The sequence below is a fragment of the Mustela putorius genome, unplaced genomic scaffold (assembly GCF_011764305.1).
Source record: "Mustela putorius furo isolate JIRA1106 unplaced genomic scaffold, ASM1176430v1.1 tig00537293_pilon_pilon_pilon, whole genome shotgun sequence".
NCBI classification, from domain to species: Eukaryota; Metazoa; Chordata; class Mammalia; order Carnivora; family Mustelidae; genus Mustela; species Mustela putorius.
In genome coordinates this window covers 1,942,242-1,969,627 of record NW_025422431.1, presented here as the reverse complement: position 1 = coordinate 1,969,627, position 27,386 = coordinate 1,942,242, and the positions used below count along the sequence as shown (strand labels likewise).

Here is a 27,386-nt window from a genome sequence, read left to right as displayed (position 1 = left end):
CATAAATTCTGGGTCACATGGACAGCTCCTCAAAGGGACGACCTTTTATAGATAATCATACTTTTATCTCAGAGGGGAGGATAAGAGTGGCTTCCCAGTTCCAGTTAAGTCAGTGGTTTTGGTCATGAAAAGAGCGTAAGGCCGGGAGTCGAAGTCCATGCATTCACTTGGCAAACCTTTAGCCACGTAGTTATTGACATTATCCATGGCCCCGACAGCAGTGCTAGATGCTGGAGATTCCCACATGACTGAAGGATGCCTAGGTCAGAGGGACTAAGGTGTGGCCAGAGAACCCTGAACATGGTTTCCAGTTGCAGCGCTCTCTCTGAGCACCGTGAGACCCTTGGCCCCTCACTGTCATCATTTGTAAAATGACAGTTGCTGAGTTTAGTTTTTGACGTTTAGTAGGTGCTGAAGTGTTATCGGTGCTGGATGCTTGGTACTCTGCTAGATGCTACAGTAGGACATGAAACAGTGTTGGCACCAGGAATCTTTTTTTTAAAAAAATATTATTTATTTAGTTATTTGAGAGAGAGAGAGAGTCAGAGACAGAGAGAACATGGGGGGATATGGGGACAGAGGGAGAGGGACAAGCAGACTGCCCCCTGAGCACGGAGCCTGATGCAGGACTTGATTCCAGGACCCTGAGATGATGATCTGAGCCAAAGGCAGAGGCTTAACTGACAGACCGCCCCAGGGACCCCAGCACCAAGAATATCAAGGCCTAGTGGGGAAGATAAACCACAACTGGAAAATAGGTAAATAGTCATCTTAGGAGTCATGTGATTAGATAGATGTAGGTAAGCCATGGTAGGGACAAGAGTATGTGGAGGTTGTTAACATTTAGCATTTTACTGTATCTGTGGTTAGCTGGCTCTAATTTCTGTAATAAAGCACCCAGGAAACTACCTGTTCTGATGTTATCAGGAAGTCCCACTTGATAATTCCCACTTGCATCATCTGCAGAATGTGGTGGTTTAACTCCCTTTGTTCTCCCGTGTGTGCAACTTTGAAAATGGCGCATTTGCAGTACAAGATATATTTTTAGAGCATAGTTCTTTATGCAAAACCTCTTTTCCCCCAATATAATGCTAGGACATTTTTTGTTTGGCACTGCTCTATTCTGTGTACCTAGCACAGTGCCTGACAAGTGGTAAGCACTCGAGAAATTCAGTGGAGAGACAAATTTGAGGTTACATTTTGATTGTCAGCACTTTTTAAATTGTTTAAAATTATTTTCTTATTCAAAGATACTCAATTTGGAATATTGGTTTTTAAATTTTAGATCTAATGGTGTTAGGATAAGTTGCCATTATACAAATAAAATTTTAATGAAGCCAGCAGCTTATTATTTAGTAGCTTTTTCATACTTATATAAGGAAATGATTTTCTAGATGAATGAACTTCTCCACTACATTAGTTATCTATTAATGACGTCTGATTGCAATTTCCTGGGAGATCCTACACCGGAACTGCTCGATCAGGCCTTTCGCAAACTCTGACACAATGGAATCATGAGGGATGGTAAATACTAGTGGTGTGAAGTTTTGTGATATCACGATAGAAAGACTTCCATATATATTTTACTTGAAAACTTCATCATTAGATTATCCTTGCAGTTTTTCTCAAAAAAAGAGTGATGCTCTTTAGAAGACCAAGATAAATGATAAATCAAGCCATCTAGTCAAATATATAAAGGATCTACCTTAACTTTTTTAATGTAATTACAAAATAGTCCATGTTCATCATAAAAATCAAAGCAATGCAGAAAGGTAATCAAAAGAAGTAAAGAGTACCCCAGATCCTGCCACCTTTTGGCAACCCATGTTCTGAAATCTGGTTATGTGCATAGACATACACACACGTAGATCTTTCTCGTAAATGGAAATCATACTATTCATAAGTGTTCTTTGATCTTTTTAAACTCATTTTTTTGGTGAGTAACGGAAGAACTAATGCTGTCCTTGAATGCGATCTGAAATTTCACAGTAAATTAAATATATGACCCAAACCAATTTTAGATAGAGGTAATTTTAAAGCAGGGGAAATATTCTTAGTTTAATTTTAAAAGAACCTTTAAGTAACACGACATTGGCTTATTTCCCATACAGCTGTTGGGTAGTATACAGCTACTTGGATAGTATGGAAGATAGAGCATAAGAGATAGCTTAAATATTGGTTCAACATTTCCTGAGAGAAACCGAATGCTGTTTAGGAGAGAGAGACCTGCTAATGGCAGCATCGTCTTTCCCCTGTTGCCTTCAACTGTGAAGTTCTTGGCCGTGAATTTGTATATTCCTCTTAGCAAAACAGAAACCTGCAGTTAACTAGAGGTTAGCCATTTTAACTTGGGAATGCTCTTTGGGGAGTATGACCCTTGCCCGTGTCCCCACACCAAGTAGTGGTCTTTTCAGTAATATACAGTGCTTACTCCAAGGTGTAGCAAATTCTTCTTCTGTCTTTTTCATGATGTTTTCATGGATTGGCTGTCTGTGCTCCCCCCCCCCACCCCCCTTACTCTGGCTGTGTTTCTGTATATGGTTTGGCTGTTGTCTCACACTGTATACTCTTTTTTTTTCTTTTAAGGATTTTGTTTATTTATTTATTTGTCAGAGAGAGAGAGTGCACACAAGCAGGCAGAGGCAGAGAGATAAGCAGGCTCCCTGCCGAGCAAGGAGCCCCATGCAGGACTCAATCCCAGGACCCTGGGATCATGACCGGAGCTGAAGGCAGCGGCCCAACCGACTGAGCCACCCAGGTGCCCCTCACACTTGATAGCTCTTTTTCCTAAACTTGCTTCCCTCCCAGTCTGCTTCAGTGAGTAAATCCGCATCTCTCCATTGGTACTGTTGCTCCCTTAGCCCAAGAATCCCTCATCTTTCTTTCCTGAAATGGACTCCTGTTGGTTTCTGTTGGATGTTTTTACAGTCTCTTTCTCTTTTTCCATACAGTAGACAGTGATCTCGTAAAAAGAATCAGATAATGTTACTCTTCTTAACACCCTCCTTTGTTCTTGGAATAAACTCTGCATTAATTGCCACCACCTACAAGGCTCCGCAAGATCTGTCCCTTGCTTACCCCTTGTCCTGATCTTTTGATGGTCTCTCCCTCATTCACTCTGCTTGGCTGCATCGTCCAAACATATCAAGATTGCTTCCCCCAGATAGATCAGACTTGTTCCTGCCTTCACGCCTTTGCACCAGCTGTTTCCTCTGCCTCCAGTGCTCTGCCCCAGAACTCACCCTGGGAGGCGGCCGGCCCCTTGGTGATGGTTACGCAGGTTTCAGATGTCACCTCCTCCAGGAGGTCTTCCCCAGTCCTCCAGTGCAGTGGCGCTCCTGTTCCATGGCAGCGCTGTTTTATTTTCTCCACAACATCTAGCCATCTGGAACCATCTTTGTGTCTCTGTCTCTTATTCCCTTGTCAGAATTTGAGTTCCGTGGGAGGGTCGAGCTTGTCTGTCTTGTCTACCCTGTACTCCTAACCCACAGAACAATGCACAGTAAATCCTTATGCCTAGGTTAAAAAACAAACAAACAAAAAAAAAAAACAGTTGAGCAAATCACTCAGATGGAGAAATGTGTTTTTTAACACCCCAGGGTGGCTGGAACCAGCTGTTCACGTAGGAAGGGAGGAAGGTGAAGGGGCAGAACGTAAGGCCCTTTTCAGTTCTCGTTAAGGCGTAAAGCGAAGAGTACAAAATGTGGCCCAACAGTGAACGCACAACTGATTTCACACTGAAGAAGGACAAGTTCTTCAAACAAACTCGAATCAGATTAATCCTGAGGATTTCCTGTACTATTAATAACTTTAGTTGCTAAGCTATGTGAGATAGGTAGATAATTTGATCATCACGCCCAGAAGAGATGCTTGATTGTGAATAGTGTTTTTTTGTATTAAAATTAAAAAAAATATATATTGTTCTTTGAATATATATGAGAAAAAATTCTTGGTGTTGCTTGTAGTTCATTTCTGTCATTAGGTCATACTTTATATTTGTAATGCTTTAATTTATGTGTTTTCCAGAAGTGTTTTCAAATAACTGCCATGCTTATGGGTTAGGAAAGATTGTACTATAAGGGAAATATTTTCCTACCTTTAATAAAATGTGCCCCAAAGAATTTTTATTTTGAACAGTAAAGGAGAATGCGTTCATAAAACCTCTAAGAAAAAGTTGAAATAGGTTACTATACAATTACTAGTGCAACTTTGTTGTTTAGTTTGTAAACTGGTGTTTTTTTTAATTGTCCCCTGAAGATAAGAGGAATAATCAACCTAGTGATTTATGTTAAATATATGTGAGATAAAACTTTCCATCTGGTTCTTTTCTCCTTCACGTGGAGATAGTTTTGGTAAAAGTAAGGGTAAATCTAGTATGAGATCTCAGTTAGTTTTTTTAGAGTCAGCATTTTTTTCCTGAGAAATAGAGCGTGTGCATCTGCGTGCAGGTGCCTGAGTGGGGCAAGGGGCAAAGGGTGAGAGATAATCGCAGGCAGAGTACACTGAGCTCGGAGCCTGACACCAGCTGGATCTCACAATCCCGAGATTGAGACCTGAGCGGAAATCAAAGAGTCAGACACTTAACCAACTGAACCTCCCAGGCATCCCTTAGAGTCAACATTTCTTAAATTTATTTGACTATTGCCTTAGAGTGGCATCTAGGGAGGTGGTCCATATATTCTAACAATTCTTCTGTTCCTTCAAATATCCTTTTCAGAGATGTCTCATAGTCAGTATTGGAATTATGAAAGAAATTTAGCATATCTTTGCTTTACTTTATAATGGAAAAACTTCAGTTTTAAAAACTAAATGAAGGCTTATAATTTCCTCAGTTGACTTCATATTAATATTGTATTAATTTATGAAGCCAGTGCTGCTGTTGTGCAGTTGAGGTTATCACTTGTGAGGTCATGAAAGAGCTTGTGAAGTAAATCTGGGTAAAGAACAAAGAACATTGTATAATTTTGTGAAGTAAGAGATTGAAAAGAAATAAACCCAGACCTGAGTGACTAACTCCTTTTCCATTTGCATTTTATCTGAACACGAGGACAGTGCCTTATACTCTGCAGCAGATGGAAGTCCAGGGGTGCCAAGTCCAGAGAAAGTGCCCTACCTATGGAGAGAGAAAATGATCTGGGGTCAGAAAAAAGTGGACTCTTTTTAGTATGAGTACAAGTTAAGGGTCTGTATTTAAAATATGTCCATAAAACTCTTAAAATTCTTGACGCCAAAGACTGTTTTGGACAATACACCTGCATCAGAAGCCAAGATACACTTGTTGGAGAGAAGTAGTTGAAGCTTCCTTGGTGTTTGTCCTTAGAAAGCTGATAAGTTTTACTGTGAGATAAATGGATTATTTGTTTCAGGGGATGTCCTATTGTCTTGGCCTCCATGTCCATCAAGGACTTTTATTTTCTTTATAAGCCAGTGTTTTAATCTTGTATCTATAAGGAGCAGTTTTCATTTACTTTATTAGATGTCGTAAATAAGTGGATTTAAAAAAAAATCTTTTCTTTTCTTTCATTAAAGCTGCACGTCATTGACTCCTGGACCCAACTGTGACCGATTTAAACTGCACATACCGTATGCTGGAGAGACATTAAAATGTAAGTAAATGATGACTCTTTTATCGAAAGTGTAGATTACAGTAATAGTTATCAGACTTTGCTTCCATTTTTGCTTCTGGCTGTTAAGTGTTATCGCTAGGATTTACCACTTTTTAAAAGTTTATTTCATTCTTCGTTCTATTGAAAGTAAGGCACTTGGCAGGGAATAAGCTGTGGTCAATGAGGCATACACCGAAATTCTCAAATTTTAGGCCTATGAGGTAATTCTTATATTTTTTTGTTTTTTCTCCACTGGAAGATCTTATGTAATGCCCCAATAGAGAGAATCCACTGCTTTAAAATACCTACTCTTTAGAAACAACATTTCGATAGGAATGGCTGCTATCTCCCACGGTCGCTAACTTCCTTCTGGAGCCATTGCTGCCAAGAGCCATTGTTGCCGATGGGTTCCTGATCGCACCCTGAGCCTACGAGTCCTACCCCAGAGACTCTTGGCATAGTTTTGGAATGCCGACAGGTTTCCAAGGGTCAGAAACGCAAATGGCTACCACAGCTGGACTGGTAACAGAAATGAGGGGAGCGGGCTAGGTGGGGCAAATTGGGGCACACCTACCCTCCTGGAGGGGACTGCCTCTGTTGATTTATTGAGAAAAGGTGGAAATCCATATCAGTTTTGGATGCTGACTACTTTTTTAAAAGTTAAATCATAGTGTGAGCCAACGTGTAATGCTGTTCCAGCCGTATGTGTGTGGGGTGTGGCCAGAGCTCTTGGACGGCTGGTTTGGAACCTTGGAGAAGAGCAGGCAAGACCTACCACTGCTGATTCAGTCCACGTCTGTACGCCCTGGGTTGTATCCACCCTTCTCCGGCCGTTATGACCAGTGCTGATGCTCTAGCCTAGTGTGGAGGTAGTGGTGGCTTTGGTTAGTTAGTAACGATCTCACCAGGAATTTTCTCTCTTGAACCTATGCTTGTGGTAAACAGGGTCTTTCCATTCTTAACAAGAGGAATAAAGAACATAAATGTTAAAGATGGGACAGATGAGGAAATAGTGCCTTTCAGACTGTGGATTCTGTGTCTTACAATGACAGGCCACCAGGGGCTACATCTTGGTATTCTGTAGAATCACAAGTACAGCTTTAAATGAAAAATGTAGACATTGGGGAGGGTATGTATTTAAAACAATTACAAAAAACTTCCTGTAAAAATCTATATTCATTGAAAGCTTTTAAGACCCATATGCATAAAATAAGAACAAGATGTTGTGAAAGAGGAACAGAGAGGAAGAGCAAGAAAGAGCTCTCAGGAATGAAGATACCAAATTATGACTATGGTAACTAACAATTACCAGAAGCGTTCCAGGAAAGGTAGAAGAGTGGAGGGAAAGTTAAAATGAACAATGGTGAGTGCTGTGAAGTGTGTAAATCTGGTGATTCACAGACCTGTACCCCTAGGGCTAATAATACATTACATGTTTATAAAGAAATTTAAAAATTTAAAAAAATAAATGAAAAATGTAGGACATGCTAACTTATGGAGCTGGCATTATTAGCTCATTCTCTGGAAACCGTTAAAATCCATACGAATTTCACTTGCCCGTAGGACATTCTAGATTGTGAGTGTTTTTGAAAAAAAAAAAATTATTCACTAAATTTAAAAGAAAGGATCAAAGTAAATCACTCATATGGCTAAAAATGGAAAAAGGTCAGAAATTTTTTATACATAAATGCAGTAGTCTTCTGTTACGTTTCTTCCCAAGTCTAGTCCTGTTTCCCAAGGGAACCACTTAAATTTTGTTGATGTTGTTTCAGTATGTAGTTCTTCTGGGGATGATCGCCGTTTGTCTAAATAATATTTATGCCTCTGTTTCTTGACTTACCAGTTTTAGATATTGTTATCTTTTGACTTCCTGCTCTGATACACGAGGCATCTGCCTATTTTCACCACACTCTTTATCTTTCTCTTTCCTCCCCTTTAATGTAGTTATTATCACCACTGCTGGTTCCTGTGTTGGTTACCCTGTAGCTTTAACATTTTTCCTTTCTTTTTTTAAGGATCATTTTGAACATCGTATGGTACAGTTAAAATGAACAACCCCTAATGTTCTTAGTAAGTTCCCGGCACACAGGTAGCAGCACTGTTGTTATGTAAGCGCAATCTCTGGGTTAGGATATTTTTATTTAGTTTCCCATGAATCAGAGAGAGTGTCTTTTGGCTCCCCACTTTGTGAGACAAAGATACTAGCTCCTGCCCTTCCCTCCATTCCTCTGCTTTCACCTCCAACTTTTGTATTATTTTCCTTTTGCAATGTCAAAATTAGTGACTTATTATCTGTTCTAAAGCTCACGTTATCTTCTGTGCTTTGTTTATAAATCCCTTGAATGAATGATCTGTAGTCCTACTGTGGGGTTTGCCTGGTTTCTTCTCTTGGATTCAGCCTTGCTTTGTAGAGTATATATATTGGAAATTCTGTGTTTTAGTAGGTTAAAGAAATTGCTGGAACACAGACAGATACTTTGCTTAGATTCCTTTCCTCCCTCCACTCTTCTACCTTTCCTGGAACGCTTCTGGTAATTGTTAGTTACCATAGTCATAATTTGGTATCTTCATTCCTGAGAGCTCTTTCTTGCTCTTCCTCTCTGTTCCTCTTTCACAACATCTTGTTCTTATTTTATGCATATGGGTCTTAAAAGCTTTCAATGAATATAGATTTTTACAGGAAGTTTTTTGTAATTGTTTTAATTTTCTCCGGGGATTGTATTTTTGTTGGTTTATCATCTTTGTCCTCTGTTATTCTAAATAAAAGATGGGTTAGAGTCCCTGGGTGGCTCAGTTGGTCAAGTGTCTGTCTTTGGCTCAGGTCATGATCCCAGGATCCTGGGATTGAGGCCTGCATCGGGCTCCTTGCTCAGCGGGAAGCCTGCTTCTTCCTCTCCCTATGCCTGCCACTCTGACTACTTGTGTTCTCTCTCTAGCTCTATCTTTCAAATAAAATCTAAAATAAAGTAAAAAGATGGGTTTTGGTTGTGTACTTACGTTTACGACAGACAATAAAACATTAAGACTTCTGTATGGGTGAACCGAGCTTATTGAGTATGTGGGTTAATGGTGGGCTAGCTGTTAGTATGACATACCCCTATGTATCATATTAGGGAGTTTAGCTCTTCTGGCATTTTATTTCTTTAGGAAATCCCCTACATTTTGTGGGGGGCATACACATTGATCACCATGCCATTTTGGGGGGTATCATAGACTATTCCCCATGGAGCTTTTTGTTAATTTCCCCATTCTTAGCCCCATTTTTCATTCTTCCCTTTCCTACACTGAATGACCACAAGTTTTTATGGCTTTTCTAGGACACATGGCTTCCCTCACATTACTGCAGCCAGAGCTTTCTCTGCCCTGTCTTGTCAGTGACTCCTCCTCGGTCTCCATCCTGCCTTCTAGGAATTTGTTGAAATCGCTCATCTACTGATTGCTACTCTCTTCCCTTCCTCTTCTCTTAATGTTGTTTTGGATTCTTATTTTCCCTCTTTCATTATTTAATGGAAGGATGGTTCTTACAAGGGAGAAGAAATAAATGTATGTGGTTAGTCTTGATCCAGAAATAGTGTAATTTCACAAAGATCTTACTCGCTGTATGAATTTGTGTTAGAAAGCATTTACTAATATTCTGTATCTTCTCATTGCTATATGATTTTCACAGGAAGCCTCACATAACATTGATGATTATGGTATTTGGATTGGCACTCACCATATAAGTTAATTATGTCCTCTTAAGCTATTGCTCTATATAATCATTATGTACTAGGGACTTAAGTTAAACCATAGAATGCTTTATAATAATGGAATAAAAAATGGAGTTTGCATGTTGAGGGTCTTCCGCATTAAGAGAAGTCAAGATTCTAGCATTCTAGGCTTCAGCAGCCCACAGCTGAATAAAAGGAAAAACCAATGGATTATACACTATTTTTATAAAAGTTCATTGAATTGGAAGAATGAGTATTTTTTTTTCTTCTGAAATTCTTGACATTATTTAGGAAGGCTTTCTGAAAGATACTGGTTATATGATTAAGGTTAGTGTTAGAATCCCTCGCTTTAAAAAAATTATGCGTTAAACTCTAAAAGTGTATACTTTGAGGTGCCGCAGTGCTTCCACACTACCAATCTTCTAAAATTTGCCGATGGAAATTGTTTTGTAATAGCTGTTGAAAATGTGATAGAATTGTCAAAAATAAATCAACCCCATGAATTATGAAACACAAGGCACTGTTCTCTGACAGAATAAAAAATGGAAAAATTTACACCAAGAAAATCAAAACAAATACGCAAACCTTTTGATCCAGTTAAAACCGAAGTGAAGATCAGCGGAACCATCTTTACTGCACCAGTGTTTTATGAATCTGCCCACATGAATTCCTTCACGCCAGTGATTACATGGCAAAGTTATCTTACTTTCTTTAACTTGAGGAATATCTAGGTTATCGTTATTTCAACTTGCTTTCTTTGCAGCTGTGCATATTTTAAAATTATTTCAAAATTAGATGTTTCCAGTTTTTATTTTCTATTTTTTTAAAAGATTTTATTTATTTATTTGACAGAGAGAGAGAGAAAGAGAGACAGATCACAAGTAGGCAGAGCATCAGGCAGAGAGAGAGGGGGAAGCAGGCTCCCTAGTGAGCAGAGGGCCTGATGCGGGGCTCAATCTCAGGACTCTGAGACCATGACCTGAGCCGAAGGCAGAGTCTTAACCCACCTGGGCGCCACCCAGGCGCCCCATTCCAGTTTTTAAATAAATGTTTCTGTGAGGAGTTTGTCGAGTTGTTACATGTTGAGAGTAGTAGTAATGTAGAACACTTAGAAATTTTATTGACCACAATAATTAGTAGAGGTTTGTTCTGTGCATGGTTTGAAGTTCATGGAAACAGATAATTTACTATAGCAACCAAGTTTATTGTAAAAGAATAAATAATTCCGGGCAAATCATGAATTTGCAAAGGATCATTTTCCCCTCTTGGAGAACACTAAGATCTTGCATTGCTTTAAAAGTAATGTTAGACTCACGCCTTTTTTCTATTTTTTTTTTAAACTCCTTCATTTTACTTTTAAAAAACCTGGCAATGCCAGACACTTTTTACATATGTTTTTACTCCATCGGTTTTTATAATCTCAAATGTATTATATTCAAGATCAGTAAGGGCATAGTGGTTAAATATCACAAGATTTGTGATTGAATTCCACCTCCTACAACCAACATGGTGTTCACCTTTAGATAATTAACTATTACTCTCTATAATAAATATTTTAACACACGTAGTTTCCTAAAACAAACATGTAATTGAAAGGTTATATAGTTTAATAGTCCTTGGAAAACAACTGTCACAACAAACAGAAAAGCTCTTTGCCTTATTTAGGAAACAGACCTAGAAAGAGACTTAGTTTCATGGTAACAAGAAACTCACAAGTATTGATTTAAATTATATTCTATGGGGTGCCTGGGTGGCGCAGTTGGTTGGGCAACTGCTTTCGGCTCAGGTCATGATCCTGGAGTCCCGGGATCGAGTCCCACATTGGGCTCCCTGCTCACTGAGGAGTCTACTTCTCCCTCTGACCCTCTCCCTTCTCATATTCTCTCTCTCTCACTCTCTCTCTCTCAAATAAATAAATAAAATCTTTAAAAAAAATTATATTCTATGGTAACTACTAGATAAATACTTTCTGACTTTTACCTTTATCTTTCTAAACACCGGGCAGTGGCTAACCTAGGGCTTTACAGTTTCAAAGCCATTTATATAATCAACATTTTTATCTGAAGTTTCTCGTTAAATCCTATTGAAAACTTGTGGTGGGTGGTTTCAACTATAATTTTAACCCAGGCTGAATCAAATTATTTGACTCTTATAGTAATTCTATTTCACAGCTCTAAGTTCAATGAGGTTAGAGGTGGAGACTGTTTTGTTTGTTAAATGGTATCTCCAGGCCCTAGCCTAGTGAAGATCTTCAATTCAATATTTGTTGAAGGAATGGAGTGAATGCTTGCATGAATTAATGAGGCTTAGTATTCAGATTTTTGTCGGTTGAAGTATCGTGCTATAAAGAATGTGGCATTCTGTTACTTGTATCAGTCTTCTACCAACAGAAATTCAGTCTTTAGAAGTTATTTGTTATACAGGGAGTTTGTAATTGGAACGCTGCTTTTAACAATTCAGATAAAAAGAAGGATGTAAGTTATTTTGTAGATTTGGAGTCTGTATCTGTTTTGTCTATGTGCATTTCACTTTGCCTTAAAGTGGATGAAATGAAAATAGCATGTAACTAAAATCTGTATTTCAGCATATTTTATATATTAGAAAATAGTTCTGTAAATGTCCTCTGTGAATAAGGGACACTGTGCAGTTCGTAATCCTGAGGACGAAAGACAAGGGAGAGGACATATTTCTCCCATGAATTCGTGAACTGACGTCTATAGAATTACCACATTTGGAATTAAATCATTGAAATGAAAAGGACCAGATTATGGTACATCAGGAATGCTGTTTTTTTCTTCAGCTCTTTCAATGTGAAGAGGCAACTGTAGGGCAGTGGAAGAGATGCCAGCTTGTGTAAGATTCCCGTGCAGGGTATCAGGGAATGTCTGAGTCAAAGACAGGTCCTTGAATTTCATCATTATGCCGGAGACAATTGGAAAAGTGGATCTTCAGTGATCGAGACCGATTTAAGGAAAAACGAATGTTGAGGTTTAGGATGATGTCACTAAAACGAGTGAAAATCTCCCAGTTATAACAAAATTCAGGGAAAGAGCAGTGAGTTTTGTAAAAACACAGATTTGTAGATATGGCGACCGTAGTCACTCTGTCTAGCACTTAACTCTCGAAGAAATTACTGTGTGGATGTTTTTGTGGACCCTATAAATAGGGCAGGGAGTGAGGCTGTTTGCTGTTTTATTTCCAATCTCTAGCTTATTGCCTGGCATATAGAGGGACTTGTTTAATAGATGTTCACTTATTTGTGGAGCATAACAAATAGCATGTAGGACAAGGGGAGATGGAGAGGAGAAGGGAGTTGAGGGAAATTGGAAGGGGAGGTGAACCATGAGAGACTACGGACTCTGAAAAACAATCTGAGGGTTTTGAAGGGGCAGGGGGTGGGAGGTCGGGGTACCAGGTGGTGGGTATTATAGAAGGCACGGATTGCATGGAGCACTGGGTGTGGTGCAAAAATAATGAATAATGTTACGCTGAAAAAATAAAAAATTAAAAAAAAATAGATGTTGGCGGAATACATTAACCATGTTCACTCTTTGGATCTGGCCATGATGAGTTTTAATGAAGGAGTGACAGAACTTTGAAGTATTCTCAATTTTACAAGCTCTTTGAATGGCACTACTTATGTATCTACAGGAAGAGGTTATTGAAATATTTTAAGTATACTGAGGAAATTAATGACCAGTAAATCAAGCTGTTAGCTAACATTGGTTTCAAGTTTGAAATTATCTTTTGTTTAAAATTTGTATTTTTCATACTAACAATTTTTTTTCTTAATCAGGGACTGTTTGGTTATAAGAAACCCACTGAAAGAAATGTAAAGCATTTGTTTGTCTTCATTAATTAAATTAATTCTGTGGTGCCCAAGGGCAGGAAGTATAGCCAGACCTCAGAGGGCCTGGAGCCTGGGACTAGCAGGATGGGAGATACTATAGCAGACAATCAGCATCTGTGTCCTTGTTCGTCTGTCTCTTTCTCCTGCAGCACAGTCTGTTGTCACTTTATTTACTTTATTCTTTTCCCCCCAGATTTCGCTTTCTCTCCTCACATAGAGAAGAAATGGCTGAGCCCCCTTTGTGACTCAGTTCAAGGCCACCAGAGGCAGCCTCTGGTCTTTGAGTCTCAATTCTTGGGAGAGATGGTCCTATTGGCAGCTTGGACTGGGTGTCCACTCTTGATCCAGGGGTTTGATCAAGAGTCCTGGGTTATGGTTACAGGGGGACAGTTTAGCACAGGTAAGCATGAGCTGGGCAGGTACCCAGAGAGGTATCTGTTACAGTGTTTCAGGGATTCTTTCGAAAGAGCTTCCAAATGAAATTATAGACCTTTTCCTTTTGTCTTTAACAATAGAAGCAGTATGGTTGTTTATCATTTGAGAAGAATGATGAACATTTCAAAGCTATTTGCAACAGAGTGAGGAAGTCATGCTAAAAAATTATCTCCAAAGGTTTTGAAGTGGAAAGTCTTTCCCAGAGGAAAAGCCTGTGTGTGTGTGTGTGTGTGTCTCTGTCTGTTAACAAGAGAAAAAGTGGAAAAAATAAGATTATGATTTTGGGGCGCCTGGGTGGCTCAGTGGGTTAAAGCCTCGGCCTTCGGCTCAGGTCATGATCTCAGGGTCCTGGGATCGAGCCCCGCATCGGGCTCTCTGCTCAGAGGGGAGCTTGCTTCCTTCTCTCTCTCTGCCTGGCTCTCTGCCTACTTGTGATCTCTGTCTGTCAAATAAATAAATAAAATCTTAAAAAAAATAGCCCAAATTAAAAAAAAATAATTATGATTTGGATAATACATTCCCTCCCGTGTCATCAGAGAATATGGTAAAGTTACTGTTCATTTCCAAGGTTTCATCACTGAATTTAAATTTGTATGTTTTGGGGAATGATTAGAATAAAATGAGATAAACCTTAGAACTGCTACTTAAGTGGGATGTTTTATTAAAGAGTGGTCACACATACACAAAGATTTTTACAGACACATTGCAAATAGTGTTCCAGAACTTCTGCTTTACTGGGTCTTGAAACTTAACTTCACGTTGGATCCTGTCTCCTTGTAGGAGACAGAGTGTGGCTTCGCTGCTCCGTGTGTGCAGGTGCTCTTACCCGGCACTTCTCACATCTCAGATCTGCCACGTTTTGCTTTGTCTTAGCTAGCTGCATTGGTCAACTCAGAGTGCTCATTTTTTTTTCTTTTCCTGGCGTTTGTCCTCTATGATCTTTCCTATGCAGTACTGTGTAGAGACCCTCAAGGTCCTGATGCAGAAACTGACCACCAGGGTGGGAGCCCGCAAAGGCCCCGGGGTGTTGTGGCAAGTGTTGCCCCAGCTGAAAAAGTTATTAAGGTCCTGGTGATTTAATCTCATCTCTAAGAAGTTTGCACTTTGTTTGGTTTGTTACTGTCCCTTGTATTTTGCATTTTGACCAATAGAAAGCTGAAAGCTGGCTACGGTGGCTATAGCTGCTGGCACTTACTGGGACAGCAGTGTGATTTCTTTCTTACATTGTTTAAAATAAATAATCTGTTTGGACAGTGTTAACCGAGTAATCTTTCTGCGTTAACCCTGTCCTCCTCCCTTTCAGTATTTTAGTGACTGAAACTCTCAGCCTGGTATTCAAGGCTCTCACAGCCTGCTGTTCCCGCCTCCCTGCCCCCCCCCCCCATAGGGGCTCAGCTGACAATGATCCAAGCCAAAAGCCTACACAACCGATTTGCACGGTGTACTTCTTAAATACCCCGCCTTTCCAGTTTCAGCTTTTGTTCACACCGTTCTGGCTTTAGTAGGACGGGCCAAGGAAATCCTAAAGTAGCCTGACTGTTTTAGGGGCATCTTTGGTTCTTCACTTGCACTCACCAGTCTGCCGCTCTGATGGATGCGCTCCTTGGCTGGCGCCCTTCTCCCTTCTCGTCTCCAAAATCACCTGCAGGGAGAGTAGGCGTTAATTGCGCTCCCTCTGACTTGTAACAGTTGAGCTAAGGAAAAAGTTGGACACTGTGTCCAGGGACTTAGTATTTTGCATCATGCTGAGAGGCATTATAATTTTCCTTGGTAGCATAGTTCATTTTACTTTTATTTTTATCTTTTTAAAAGATTCATTTACTTAAAGATTATTATTATCTAGCATTCAGAGTATTTTTAGAGGCTAATTAGGGAGGCAGGTCACCTTTGATGTGTGAATGTTCTAAAAAATGCTCATGAAAGGCAAGTAAGAAGTGCTAATTTCGTGGATTAGACATTATCTCTCCCTTAGATTTTGAGGATTCCTTTGTCCTGGTATTTCAGAACATTTTATTTTCTTGGAATTCATGGAATGTTAAAAAAAACCTTCTGATTATCATTTATTAAAAAATAGCTGATATAATTATTAAAATAACTTATTTAGCATTTATTTTATTTAGCAGAAGTAGAGAGGCTTATATAAATGATCTCATTTAATCACACAGTGAGTCTGAGGTAGAAATTTATATCCCTTTTTAAAAATATTAACTTTATTGAGGTATAATTTGTATATAATAAAATGTACCCATTTAGTATGTACAGTTTAATACACTTTGTTAGTTGTAAACACCTGAATAACTCAGCCATAGTCAAGATACAGAACATTTCCGTCCCTCCAAGATACAGAACATTTCATTCCTTCTCTAAGTCTGTCTCCTCTACCACCATCCCTGTAATCCTTGAGCCTTCTCTTTCAAGCTATAGAACAGTTTTGCCTGTTTTAGAATTTCATATATATGGAATCATATACGATGTAAGTTTTTGGCGTCTGGCTTCTTTCATTCAGCATAATGTTTCTGAGATTTGTCCATAATTTTCCTCGTATCAGTACTTCGTTTCTTTTAGTGCCACACAGTGCGACATTATACAGGTATATGTGCCACAGTTTTTTGTAGTCATTCACCTATTGAGGACATTTGAGTTTCCAGGTTTTGCCTATTAGGAATAAAGCCGCTATCATATTTTTGTACATGTCTTTTGTGGAGATACGTTTTAAGTTTTCTGGGTACATTCTTAGGACTGGTATTGCTGTGTCGTAAGCTAACTGTATGTGTATAAGTAATTGCTAACCTGTTTTCTAAAGTGGTTGTATTGTTTTACATCCCTGCTAGAAATTTATGAGCAGTCTAGTTACTCCATGTTTTTGCCAAATTGGGTATTGATATTATTTTTAATTATATCCATTTTAGTGGATGTGTAGTGATAGCTCATTGTGGTTTTTTTTTTTTTTTAATATTTTTATTTATTTATTTGAGAGAGAGACAGTGAGAGAGAGCATGAGCGAGGAGAAGGTCAGAGAGAGAAGCAGACTCCCCGTGGAGCTGGGAGCCTGATGTGGGACTCGATCCTGGGACTCCAGGATCATGACCTGAGCTGAAGGCAGTCGTCCAACCAACTGAGCCACCCAGGCGTCCCTACTCATTGTGGTTTTAATTTGCATTTTTATTTCCATCTGTCCGTCTCTCTTATGTTGTGAAATGCCTGTTGACATCTTTTTAAAAAAAATATTTTATTTATTTATTTGACACAGAGAGAGAGAGAGAGAGATCACAAGTAGGCAGAGAGAGAGAGAGGAGGAAGCAGGTTCCCCGCTGAGCAGAGAGTCTGATGCGGGACTCGATCCCAGGACTCTGGGACCATGACCTGAGATGAAGGCAGAGGCTTTAATCCACTGAGCCACCCAGGTGCCCCCTTGTTGATATCTTTTGCTCAACATTTTGATTGGATTGTTGGGCTTTTTGTTGAGTTATAGGTAGTTTTTATGTAGTCTAGAAAGAACTTAGTTGTTACTTTGTCAGTATTTTCTCCCAGTCTGTGGCTTTCCTTTTTAGTTTCTTAATGATACCTTTTCAGGAGCAGAAGTTTTTAATATTGATGAAGTCCAGTTTAACAATTTTTTCTTTTATAGTTTATATTTCCGGCTTTTTAAGAAACTTTGCCTTTCTGAAGGTGTTGAAGATTTTCTCCTAGGAGTTTTATATTTTTAGCTTTTGACCACATATACATTAATTAACCACTTACATATGAGTCTGTTTCTGGACTTTACATTGTATTCCGCTGATGTTTCCTCTCTCCTCATGTGCCTGTAACACTGCCTCAATTCCTATAGCTTTAGCATAAGTCTCTAAATTAGGTAGTGTGAGTCCTATAACTTCTTTTTTTTTTTTTTTTAAAGATGTTATTTATTTGACAGAGAGAGATCACAAGTAGGCAGAGAGGCAGGCAGAGGGAGAGAGGAGGAAGCAGGCTCCCTGCTGAGCAGAGAGCCTGATGCGGGACTCCATCCCAGGAGCCTGAGATCATGACCTGAGCCGAGGGCAGCGGCTTAACCCACTGAGCCACCCAGGCGCCCTATAACTTCTTTTTTTAAAAATAATTTTTAAGTTTTGATTATGTTATATTAGACATCATATAGTACATCATTAGTTTTTGATGTAGTGTACCGTGATTCATTGTTTGTGTATAATACCCAGTGTTCCATTTAATCTGGGCCCTCCTTAATACCCATCACCAGGCTCACCCATCCCCCACCCCCTCCCTTTTAAAACCCTCAGTTTGTTTCTCAGAGTCCATAGTCTCTCATGGTATGTCTCCCACTCTGATTTCCCACTCTTTGTTTTTCCTTTCTCCTAATGTCCTCCATGCTATTTCTTCTGTTCCACAAATAAGTGAAACTATATGATAATTGACTTTCTCTGTTTGACTTATTTCACTCAGCATAATCTCCTGCAGTCCATCCATGTTGATACAAAAGTTGGGTATTCATCCTTTCTGATGGAGGCATAATACTCCATAGTATATATAGATCATATCTTTATCCATTCATCTGTTGAAGGGCATCTTGGCTCTTCCCACAGTTTGGCGACTACAGACAGTGCTGCTGTGAACTTCTTTTTCAAAACTGTTTTGACTATTCTAGGTCCTTAGTATACCCATAGAGATTTTAGAATCAGCTTGTCAAATGTAGAAGTCCTGCTGGAATTGAACTGAATCTGAAGTTTGTAGAGAACCTACATCTTAATATCAAGCGTTCTAGTAGATGAAAATGGTAGTCTCTCCAATATTAGGTATTATTTCCTCTGTATCCTTAAATTCACTTATTAGTTTTTAGTAACTTTTTTGTAGGCTCCTTATGTATTTTCTTTAAAAAATAATCATGTCACTTGTGAAAAAGACAGTTTTGCTTCTTCCTTTCCAGTCTGTAGGATTTATATTTCTTATTCTTGCTTTACTGCACTGAACAGGCTCTCCAGCAAAATGTTGAGTAGAAGTGATGAAATAAGACATCCTTGCCTGATTTCCACCCTTAAGGGGAAGGTGTTTAGCATTTCATCACTAAGCACAATTGTCAACTGTAGTGTCCCTTTATCAGTTTGAGAAAGTCACCATCTCTTTTAACAGGCTGAGAGTTTTTATTATGAAAAGAATGTTAATATCTTAAATGCTTTTTCTCTGTTAGGATGACGACTCTTTTTATTCTATTAATATGTAAGTAAGCTGATTTTCAGATGTTGCGTTCCTCGCAGTTGATCATTATGTATTATCCTTATTAGGTATTGCTGGATTTGATTCATTCATACTCGTTTAAGGACGTTTGTATCTGTATCTGGTGCTGTTCTTTCTGTACTTCTCTTGTGGTCCTTTGGTATCAAAAGGTACAAATTCCAGTTATAGAATAAGTCATGGGGATGTAATCTATATATAGCATGGTGACTGTAGTTCTGTATTGCCCATTTGAGAAAATAAGAGAAGAAAGCCAGTAGTGGCATTACCCTTCCCATTTCTCTTTCGATACCATTCACATTAATGCCATTGGTAACAACCCCACTGAAACAAAATAAAACAAAAATCCTTGTTTTTCTTCTGCCTTTGGCTACAGGGCCAGGTTGTAAAAAGGAAGGGAACAAAATGTTTTAGTAAGATCATGTCTTTAGTGATGGGGAATTAGAGCCATTAAAAATCACAAACAACTTAACCAAAAATATGGCAAAAGACAAAGGTGGTGGCTAGAAAGCTCAGGACATTCCAGGGAGTTTTGAAAATTCGGGATTGCAGATGAAGACCAGATACATCTAATTTGTGAGGAGGAATGAAGGACTTAGGGAGGAAATGGAATTAGCTTGAGGAGAAGAGAGAATTGTTAAAAAAAAAATTCTTGTGCAGTCTGAATAAAATTTATGTTGACCCCTTACTGGGGCCTTAGAAATTAGAATCTTTGCACAGTACTCTTGTGCCCTGTATTGGATAGTGGTACTGTGAGCCCAAGTTGATGTGGTTGCATTCAGTGTATAGGAAAGTTACACACAACTCATCTCCAGTTAGTTCTTCTTTTATACTGATGCCTAAACCTCTCCATCTGGACCAGTGCCAATTTGCCACTAAATTTAAATAAATAAGAACATTTCTCATCAATAGGGGTGGCAAATTTAGCCCCTCTTTAGAGCACTGAGCAATTTATGACCATATGTTAAATACCATAAAACAGCTTTAAAGACTTGGTCCCTGGCCATTGCCAGATTGCACCGTAGGAGTACAGCAGCGCTGCGAAGGACTGGGAATGCTTCCTCCGGCCCTTGGAGGCCTCAGTAACTCACTGATGTCACAGCCAGAGAGGCCTGTTTTCAAACATTCCCTTTATAAAGGTGAAATACTAAAAGATTCCATTTTGGCATTTGGGTGCAAAGAAGGCAGGACTTCTTTCTGATTCTGAAGGGTCAAAATTAATATGGAAAGTGTTGTGTGGGAGAATGAGTAACTTGGCAGCAGTGAGTCCAGAAGGCAAGTCTAGGAATAGGTAGTAGATATCCTACTCATTCTTTTTCTTGGAGCATGAACTGGACTTTTATAAGGCACAAGCAAACCAAATATCACATGCTTCTAAATTGTTTTCCTTCTGCCAACTTTTATGGCATTAATACTAATGTTAAAAATTGTTATTAAAATTTCGTCCCATAGTCTTGCCAGTTGTAAGGATTTCTTTTCTTCTAGGAGGATGACTCATGATTTGGTGAACTCCAAATATTAGTTTTTCTCCTTACCATCAGCCCAGGCTATGAATCACTGATGGCATCCAGCGGGCTCATGGCTGAGGGAAGGAAGGGGTGTGTGTGTGTGTGTGTGTGTGTGTGCCAGCAAACATGTGATTTTTGGTGCTAGAGGACCTCAGCTGGACTTTTAGCCATGTTAAACCTCTGGTTCAGGCAGGGGGCAGTGTTATTAAAAAGGAACAGGCACCAAAAAGCTTTGTACAAGGTTTTTCGGACTGTTCCTTCTGAAGGATAACTCTTCCTACATAGGAAGATGATGGAATTTGGCTGCCAGAGGTCCAGGATTCCTAGCCTTCTCGAATGTGTAAGTGCCAGCCCAAGGGCTGATTTCCTGTCAGTTCCTGTGTGGTTTGCACTACATCCTCTTTGCAACAGATCGGTATTTTAGGTCATCTATCATAACTGCGATCCTGTACATTCTTGGCAATTTGATCTTCGTTTACAGAAGGCAGCTGGCATGTTTCTCTAGGAAGTGCAGCTGGAGAGTCCTGTCTCCCTTTTCCTAAGGCCAGGAAGTTCACTATTGTTATTCGTCTCTGCTTTCTTCCTTTGAAAGAGCAAAAATCTTCAGGCTTCGGCAAATTGTACAATTCGAAATTACCCTTTCCGTTTGTCGGTCTGGGGCAAAAACTTGAGTGATCTTTGACATCATTTGTAAGTCTTGCCTGGTTTTTCCATAACACGATATGTGTGTTAGTGTGCGCCCCCCCCCCCCCCCCCCCCCCCCCCCCCATGAAGTCCTGTTGAAGTCCTCAGAGACAGGCAGGGTGTTTTGTTTTGTTTTGTTTTGGGTTTTGATTTTCAAGGGTATTTCTGATTACTTAGGCTGTGCTATTGCTTAGTTATTCCTTCTCTGTGTTTCTTACCCTCAACAGTGGGATTTTTCTCTTCCTGTAAGCGGCAGCCATCAAGACTATTCACTCTGGCTATCACTTAAGTATTTCCATTGGATTTTCAAACTGTATGGAACACAGGGATAAATTAAGTCACATTTCTTTACTACTTAATATATTTTTTTAATATTTTATTTATTTATTTGACAGATCACAAGTAGGCAGAGAGGCAGGCAGGGGGCGGAGTGGGGCGGGGGGAAAGCAGGCTCCCTGTGGGGCTTGATCCTTTGGCTCAGGTCATGATCCCAGGCTCCTGAGCCGAAGGCAGAGGCTTTAACCCACGAGCCATCCAGGTGCCCCCTTCACTATTTAATATTAAGATCAAAGTGAGGGTTTAGTTTTTTCAAGTTACCATGCCAGAGGGTGAACTATGTGGTAGAATTTAGAAAGCGAGAGTTTTCCTCCTTTCGTATGACTCAGCAGTCACAATTTGGTGATTTTTAAAAAAGATTTTATTTATTTGTCAGAGAGAGACAGTGAGTGCACAAGCAGGAAGAGCAGCAGGCAGGCAGAGGGAGATGGAGAAGCAGGCTTCCCGCTGAGCAGAGAGCCCGATGTGGGGCTTGATCCCAGGACCCTGAGATCATAACCTAAGCCAAAGGCAGACTTTTAACCAACTGAGCCACCCAGAGGTCCTGGGAATTTGATTTTATTTATGGAGAACAAGAATTGCCTTTAGCCCAGTTCTTCTGGGAGAAGAACCCGCTTGTAAAGAGAGTGCAGACTCCTGCCTGAGTTATTTTACATGGTACCCGTAACAATCTGTAGTGGTGCGGATCATTTCTACTTCTGGTTCTTTTCTCATCTTTGTAGAAACTCCCATCTTTGGTGGGGTTCAACAGCATCATTAGTGTAGCTCTTGGTTTCCTTTGTGTTCTGGCTCTTAAGAGGAATGCAGGGCAAGGAGACATCAACTGTGCTGCTCTACCGAAAAAAAGAAAGCGCCACGAAGAAGGATTTGATGTCAGATTTAGGGACATTAGGTGGTCTCATCAGAGAAGCAGCCACATCTTGCTGGTGTGCCGAGGATGGCACGAAGGGAGAAATTTAGATTCAAGACGTGGGAGAATTTGATATCCAGATTATTTGTATCGAACTAAATCTGTAGTTCCTGAGATAATATGTTGTGAAACTCTAGAGGTGGGAACCCCCTTGATTTCTAAGGTCTGTACAACCCGTGGAGTAGTTGATCAGGGGACATTTGTTGATTAAATGAATGAATCCAGGGCACTAAGCGATTCTGTCTTGTGTGCAAAGTCTTAATTGGAAGGAATCTAAGTTTTGTGACCTTTCAGTGAGAGGAGGGATATCTAAGGATCTGAGAAAGGCCAGCATAGTTTCCTTATTGAAGAGAGGGAAAGAGAATGAAAGCTTATATACATCAATGAGGTTGATACACATATTTGGAAAGAACCCAGAAAAAGACTCAGAAAGGTCGTTTACCAGTACTTGGGCTAGAATAGGACTAACCAGTTTTACTTTGTAAAGACCAACTCTTAATACATGAATATCTTATAGAATGACAAGTATAAAACTAACTTGGGAAGAAGAGAAAGTTGAATCTATCCCGAGAGTAGCTGGGCTTTTGATTCTATCTTTGAGATGGATCCAGGAAGCAGATCATGAAATGATTAGTTAGACATAAAATGTGTTGCTTGACAATATGCCCAAAGTCTCATAACTAAAGAATGAATGCTACTTAGTGTTGAAATCAGAGAATTTGGTCATCTTAATTAACGTAGAGCCTCTGTAGAGCGATTGTTTCTTCTCTGGTTATTTCTTTATTTTTATTGTTCTTATCCTTGTGTTTTTCTTCCCTGTGATTTCACTATACTTGGGCAAGACAAGTTCTAGGCAATTGCACTGAGACATCAGATTTTTTTTTTACCTGCTTTCGCAGAGTTGGCCATCTCCCATAGAAAGGAGAGGAAAGAATCCACAAACATCAGAACGCTTTCCCTTCTCCACCCCAGCCGCCCATCGCAGAGCACACCTGCCTCCCCAGCCCAGATTCTGCAGCACGGGATCGGGATTGGAGGGCCTCCATTGTTTGGCACCATCGTAACCCTTCCAGCGTTCTCTCTTCTCCCAAAGCCAGATTACTTTTTGACAGTCTGTCCCTAACCTTTGTTTTCAAGTCTGTCTGCTGCTCTCCCTTCTGAACGTCTTGTTCCTACCAGTGCCGTCTACTCATCATTCTTGGGGCACATGGTTTTCTGCTCCCTCAGTTTTGCTAATTCTTTTGCCCTTGCCTGTAGTTACCTTCTCATGTTTCCTTGTCTCGGCCTACTCTGAGCAGCACTGAGAATGGACATTTTTAAAAAGGATTAGATGGAGCGTGATTTTAGATGAGGTGTTCATTGAAGTAGGAGACTGTGGTGGCTTGTCCAGAGGTGGCCACGACTGACTCTCCTGTCCCACATGCTCTTCTGTACTGACTGTGACCTTGCCACTCCTCCTTCAGGGACTGGAGTGTAGTTTTCCTCCCCCTGATTCCGGGTGGGCTTGTGACGATTTTGACCAGTGAAATGAAGCAGGTCATGTCGCGTGACTTCTGAGGCTGGGTAGCTTCGGGTTTCTCAGCAGGAATACTTATGCTTGGAGCCCTGTGCTCTGCATCAAAATACGTCTGACTGGGGCACCTGGGTGGCTCACTTGGTTGAGCATCTGCCTTGCCCTCAGGTCCGACCCCAGGGTCCTGGGATCTAGCCCCGTGTCTGGCTCCCTGCTCCGTGGGGAGTCTGCTTCTCCCTCTCCCTCTGCTCCTCCCCCGCTCATACTTGCTCTCTCTCTCTCTCTCACAAACACATACACTCTCTCTCAAATAAATAAATGAAATCTTAAAAAAATAAAAAGAAAGGACTACAGTGACTACAATGAGGTGGCCTTGCTGCCAGGTTCGCCGCGCCGCATGGAGACACCACTGGGAGGCGTGCGGTTGGCAGGTTCGGGCTGTGAGTTACCTGGGTACCAGACCCGTGAGTGGAAACTGTATTGAACCCTGGCCACCTGCTGAATACCGCTCAGAGGTCTCAGTCAGAGCTGCGAGGGGCAAAAGAATCACTCATCTGTATTCTTGCCCATATGTCTAAGCCCCAGAGTCTGTGACTATAATAAAATGGTTGTTTTGAACCTCTCAATTTTGGGGCAGTTGGTTAGGTAGCATTAGTAATTAGAGTGTAGTCACTGGAGAACGGAAGCAGAAGAGGGACCTGTAGGAGGGTGGAAGGGACGGGTCTAGGAGCAGACCTACAGAGGCTCAGGCTCCAGAGGGAGGAGGAAAAGACCAAAGACTTAGAAAGGACATGGGTAAAGTTTAAGGAGAAAGGGTGGGGAATACACACTGATGGTGTGTTATTACTAATTGTATATATACAAACATATCTTTGAATATATTTATATTCATGTTGTGTGGAGTTGGGGTTGAGGTCACCTACCAAGAGGCAGGAGGAAGGTCTGGAGAGACCCTGGCAGCCTAGTGGCGAAGACCCAAGACAGGACAGACTATTGGCCTTTCAGTTCCTTGCCTTTAGCAAATGCTTTTGTGGGGAAAGATAGAGGCATGGCATTATATTGTGGCCTGTCTTCCTCCAGAGAGCTTTGTGCGTAGTCTGTGTGGTCACTGTGAAGCCCTGTGAGCTCTTCTGCTGAAGAAGTAAAAGCATTTCTTTAAGAGGAGTGCCTCAGACCACTGTGGCTCTGGGTTTATGAGTTCTGAACCTCAGCGGGACTCTTCAGGGTTTCAGATAACCAAGCTGCTTGTGGTTTGGGGAAATGGAAGGGATCTACCTTTTAGAGTAGGGACTTCGATTTTAAGTAGCAGCTCCATTGAGAGGGGAGGGGCACAGCTCTCTAGTTCTGGTCTTGGAGGCTCAGAGGGCCCTTTTGCACTTTGAGGACTCAGCAAGTGTTGTTAATTGAGCAGTGGAATGGCTTATACAAAAGCATTGTTTTCTGGAGCATCCAGGGGTCTGGCCACCAGCCACATGCAAGTCAGTCTGTTTCTGTGAAGGATTACATGCTCCATGTCTCCACACACTCTTAAGAGTCCGGGAATCTTGCAAGTCTTAAGTTTTAACCATGGAGTGGACTGTCTGATTTGTTGTTGAAATCGTTTATTTAATGTTGTACTGCTCTGGAACCTCACTGAAATGCTGTTGCTGGGCAACAGAACACTACTTTCACAACAGGTAGCCATGATGGATCAAACCTTTACTTCATGGATTATGGGCAGAATATATGAAATTCCATAATATTCTAGAATTTGCCCTTGTGTCCTCAAGGATCCTCCTATCGTTCTGTTGGTCTCTGTTACATGCTTTTGTTTCATCATTTCTTAGTGCTTTATTTTTATTTATTGGTTTTTTTTTTTTTTCCTACTGTGTTGGGGTGACCTTGGCACTTCTGAGCTGTTATGACTTGGGTTTTGCGTATTTCTCCACCTCTTCCCTGAAAATTGCAGTGTGTGTAGATAACTTGCTCTTACAGACCCTGCTTGATTTGTTTCTTTCTGGCTTGCGTAATTTTACTGGCAGGAGCATGACTGTCTTTGTCCGTTGTTATCATCAACTTAGATTTAACTGATGAAACAGAAAAAGTTGTCATCGTGATACCATTGCTTTAAAAAAAAAACACAAACTGCTTTAGAGGCCTCTGGGTGGCTGAGTCAGTTTAGTGTCTGACTCTTGATCTCGGCTCAGTTGATCTCAGGGTTGTGAGTTCGAGCCCTGGGTTCGAGCCCAGGGTTGATCTCAGGGTTGTGAGTTCGAGCCCTGGGCCCACTTAAAGACCAAACAGAAAAACTGCTCATTTTCTGTTGCTTGGTTTTTGATTTTTTCATATTTTCAGTAAATGTTGGCTAGAGTTTGTACACCTTTCACTGTTTTTACTCTGGTAGTAGTTTTATTTGTAAGAATTTTTTCCCTCATTGCTTCTGAAAAGCATTTTCTTATATCGACTTTTGAAGAATTTTAGTTGATTTATCCTTATTTTTCAGCATTCTAAATTTTCATTCATTTCCACAGTTTCCCCCCCACTTTAGCTTCTGTGGATTACAGGGACTTGCTTTTGTTCATTGTTAGACTTGTTTAGCTCTGTCGTGTGTGAACTCAGAGGATCTTACATACTATTTTTTTTTTTTTTGAATCATCTTTCTTGGGCCAGCGGCTGGGCATTTCAGAATTATTTAACAGTAGGAAGTATTATTGAGTGTGGTTTTTTTTTCTTTTTTCATGAATTCCACAGGCTAACGTTTGGTTTTCACAAAGTTTCTGCAAGTTTATGAGTGGGCTTTTGCAGCATCTTCCAAGCACTGTTTTTGTGGGAGCTGGAGCATAAAGTCTGGTCTGAGATTGTTCTTTGTGTGCTAGTTTGATTCTGCTTCTGGTGCTCTGGTTTGTGCCTGTGGATGCAGTCAGCAGAAGTCACATTGTTAAACAATGAACTCAGAATTGAAAGAAAGATTGGTGTGGTTTCTTTCCCCCCATCTTGCATTCTGTGGTTATTTCTCCGGATTTTTTGGCAAGTGTTGTCTGTGTCACGCTGTGCCACATCAGCCATGGATTTCTGCTTTGTATAATTCAGTGAGGATCTAGAAAGAAGTATTTACAGTTGTATAGCAGTCCATATTTTCCAAAGTATTTTTACTTCAATGATCTCATTCTAATCTCCCATATAAGGGAGAGCTCATAGAATTTTAAGTGACTAGCAGCCTGAGGTCACATAATTGGGAAGTCAGGGACCCAGAACTCAAATCCAGGACGTCTGAGGATAAGCTCAATGCTTTTCCCACCATACCATGCTGGGAAATAAGTATTGTTTTTTATTATCTCATGGTAACAGTGTGCTTCGCAGTAGAAGCAGATAATAGCAAATAAACACGAATAATCAGCGGCTCACAGTGAGAAAGTTCAGCAGGAAGTAAAAATAAGCAATGGCATCGCTCAGTAGGAAGTAAACACAACATCAGATGCTAGAGGCATCTGTCATACATCGCTAGGAAGGGTGGCGGTCCGTTGACTAAAATCTGATTGGAACTTAACTGACAGGTTTCCACTTTTGTGTGGATATCTCTTGGACTTGGGGTTGGTTTTCTTTCTGAGGGCAGGTTTCACAAGAAGTTTGTG

At 40.4% G+C, this 27,386-nt stretch overlaps 1 protein-coding gene across 4 annotated transcripts in view; it reads left to right on the top strand.

Annotated features, from left to right (window-relative positions):
* Positions 1-27,386, top strand: part of BABAM2 (BRISC and BRCA1 A complex member 2) — a 406,664-nt gene that overhangs the window by 36,181 nt on the left and 343,097 nt on the right. For 3 of the 4 annotated variants that reach the window (XM_004777487.3, XM_045073852.1, XM_045073853.1), the window contains one exon: positions 5,530-5,606. In XM_004777487.3, the coding sequence (XP_004777544.1) occupies positions 5,530-5,606 (77 nt within the window). Of the gene's footprint in view, positions 1-5,529; positions 5,607-20,653; positions 20,673-27,386 lie in introns of those variants that run through there. The other variant, XM_045073854.1, reaches the window with a different exon arrangement.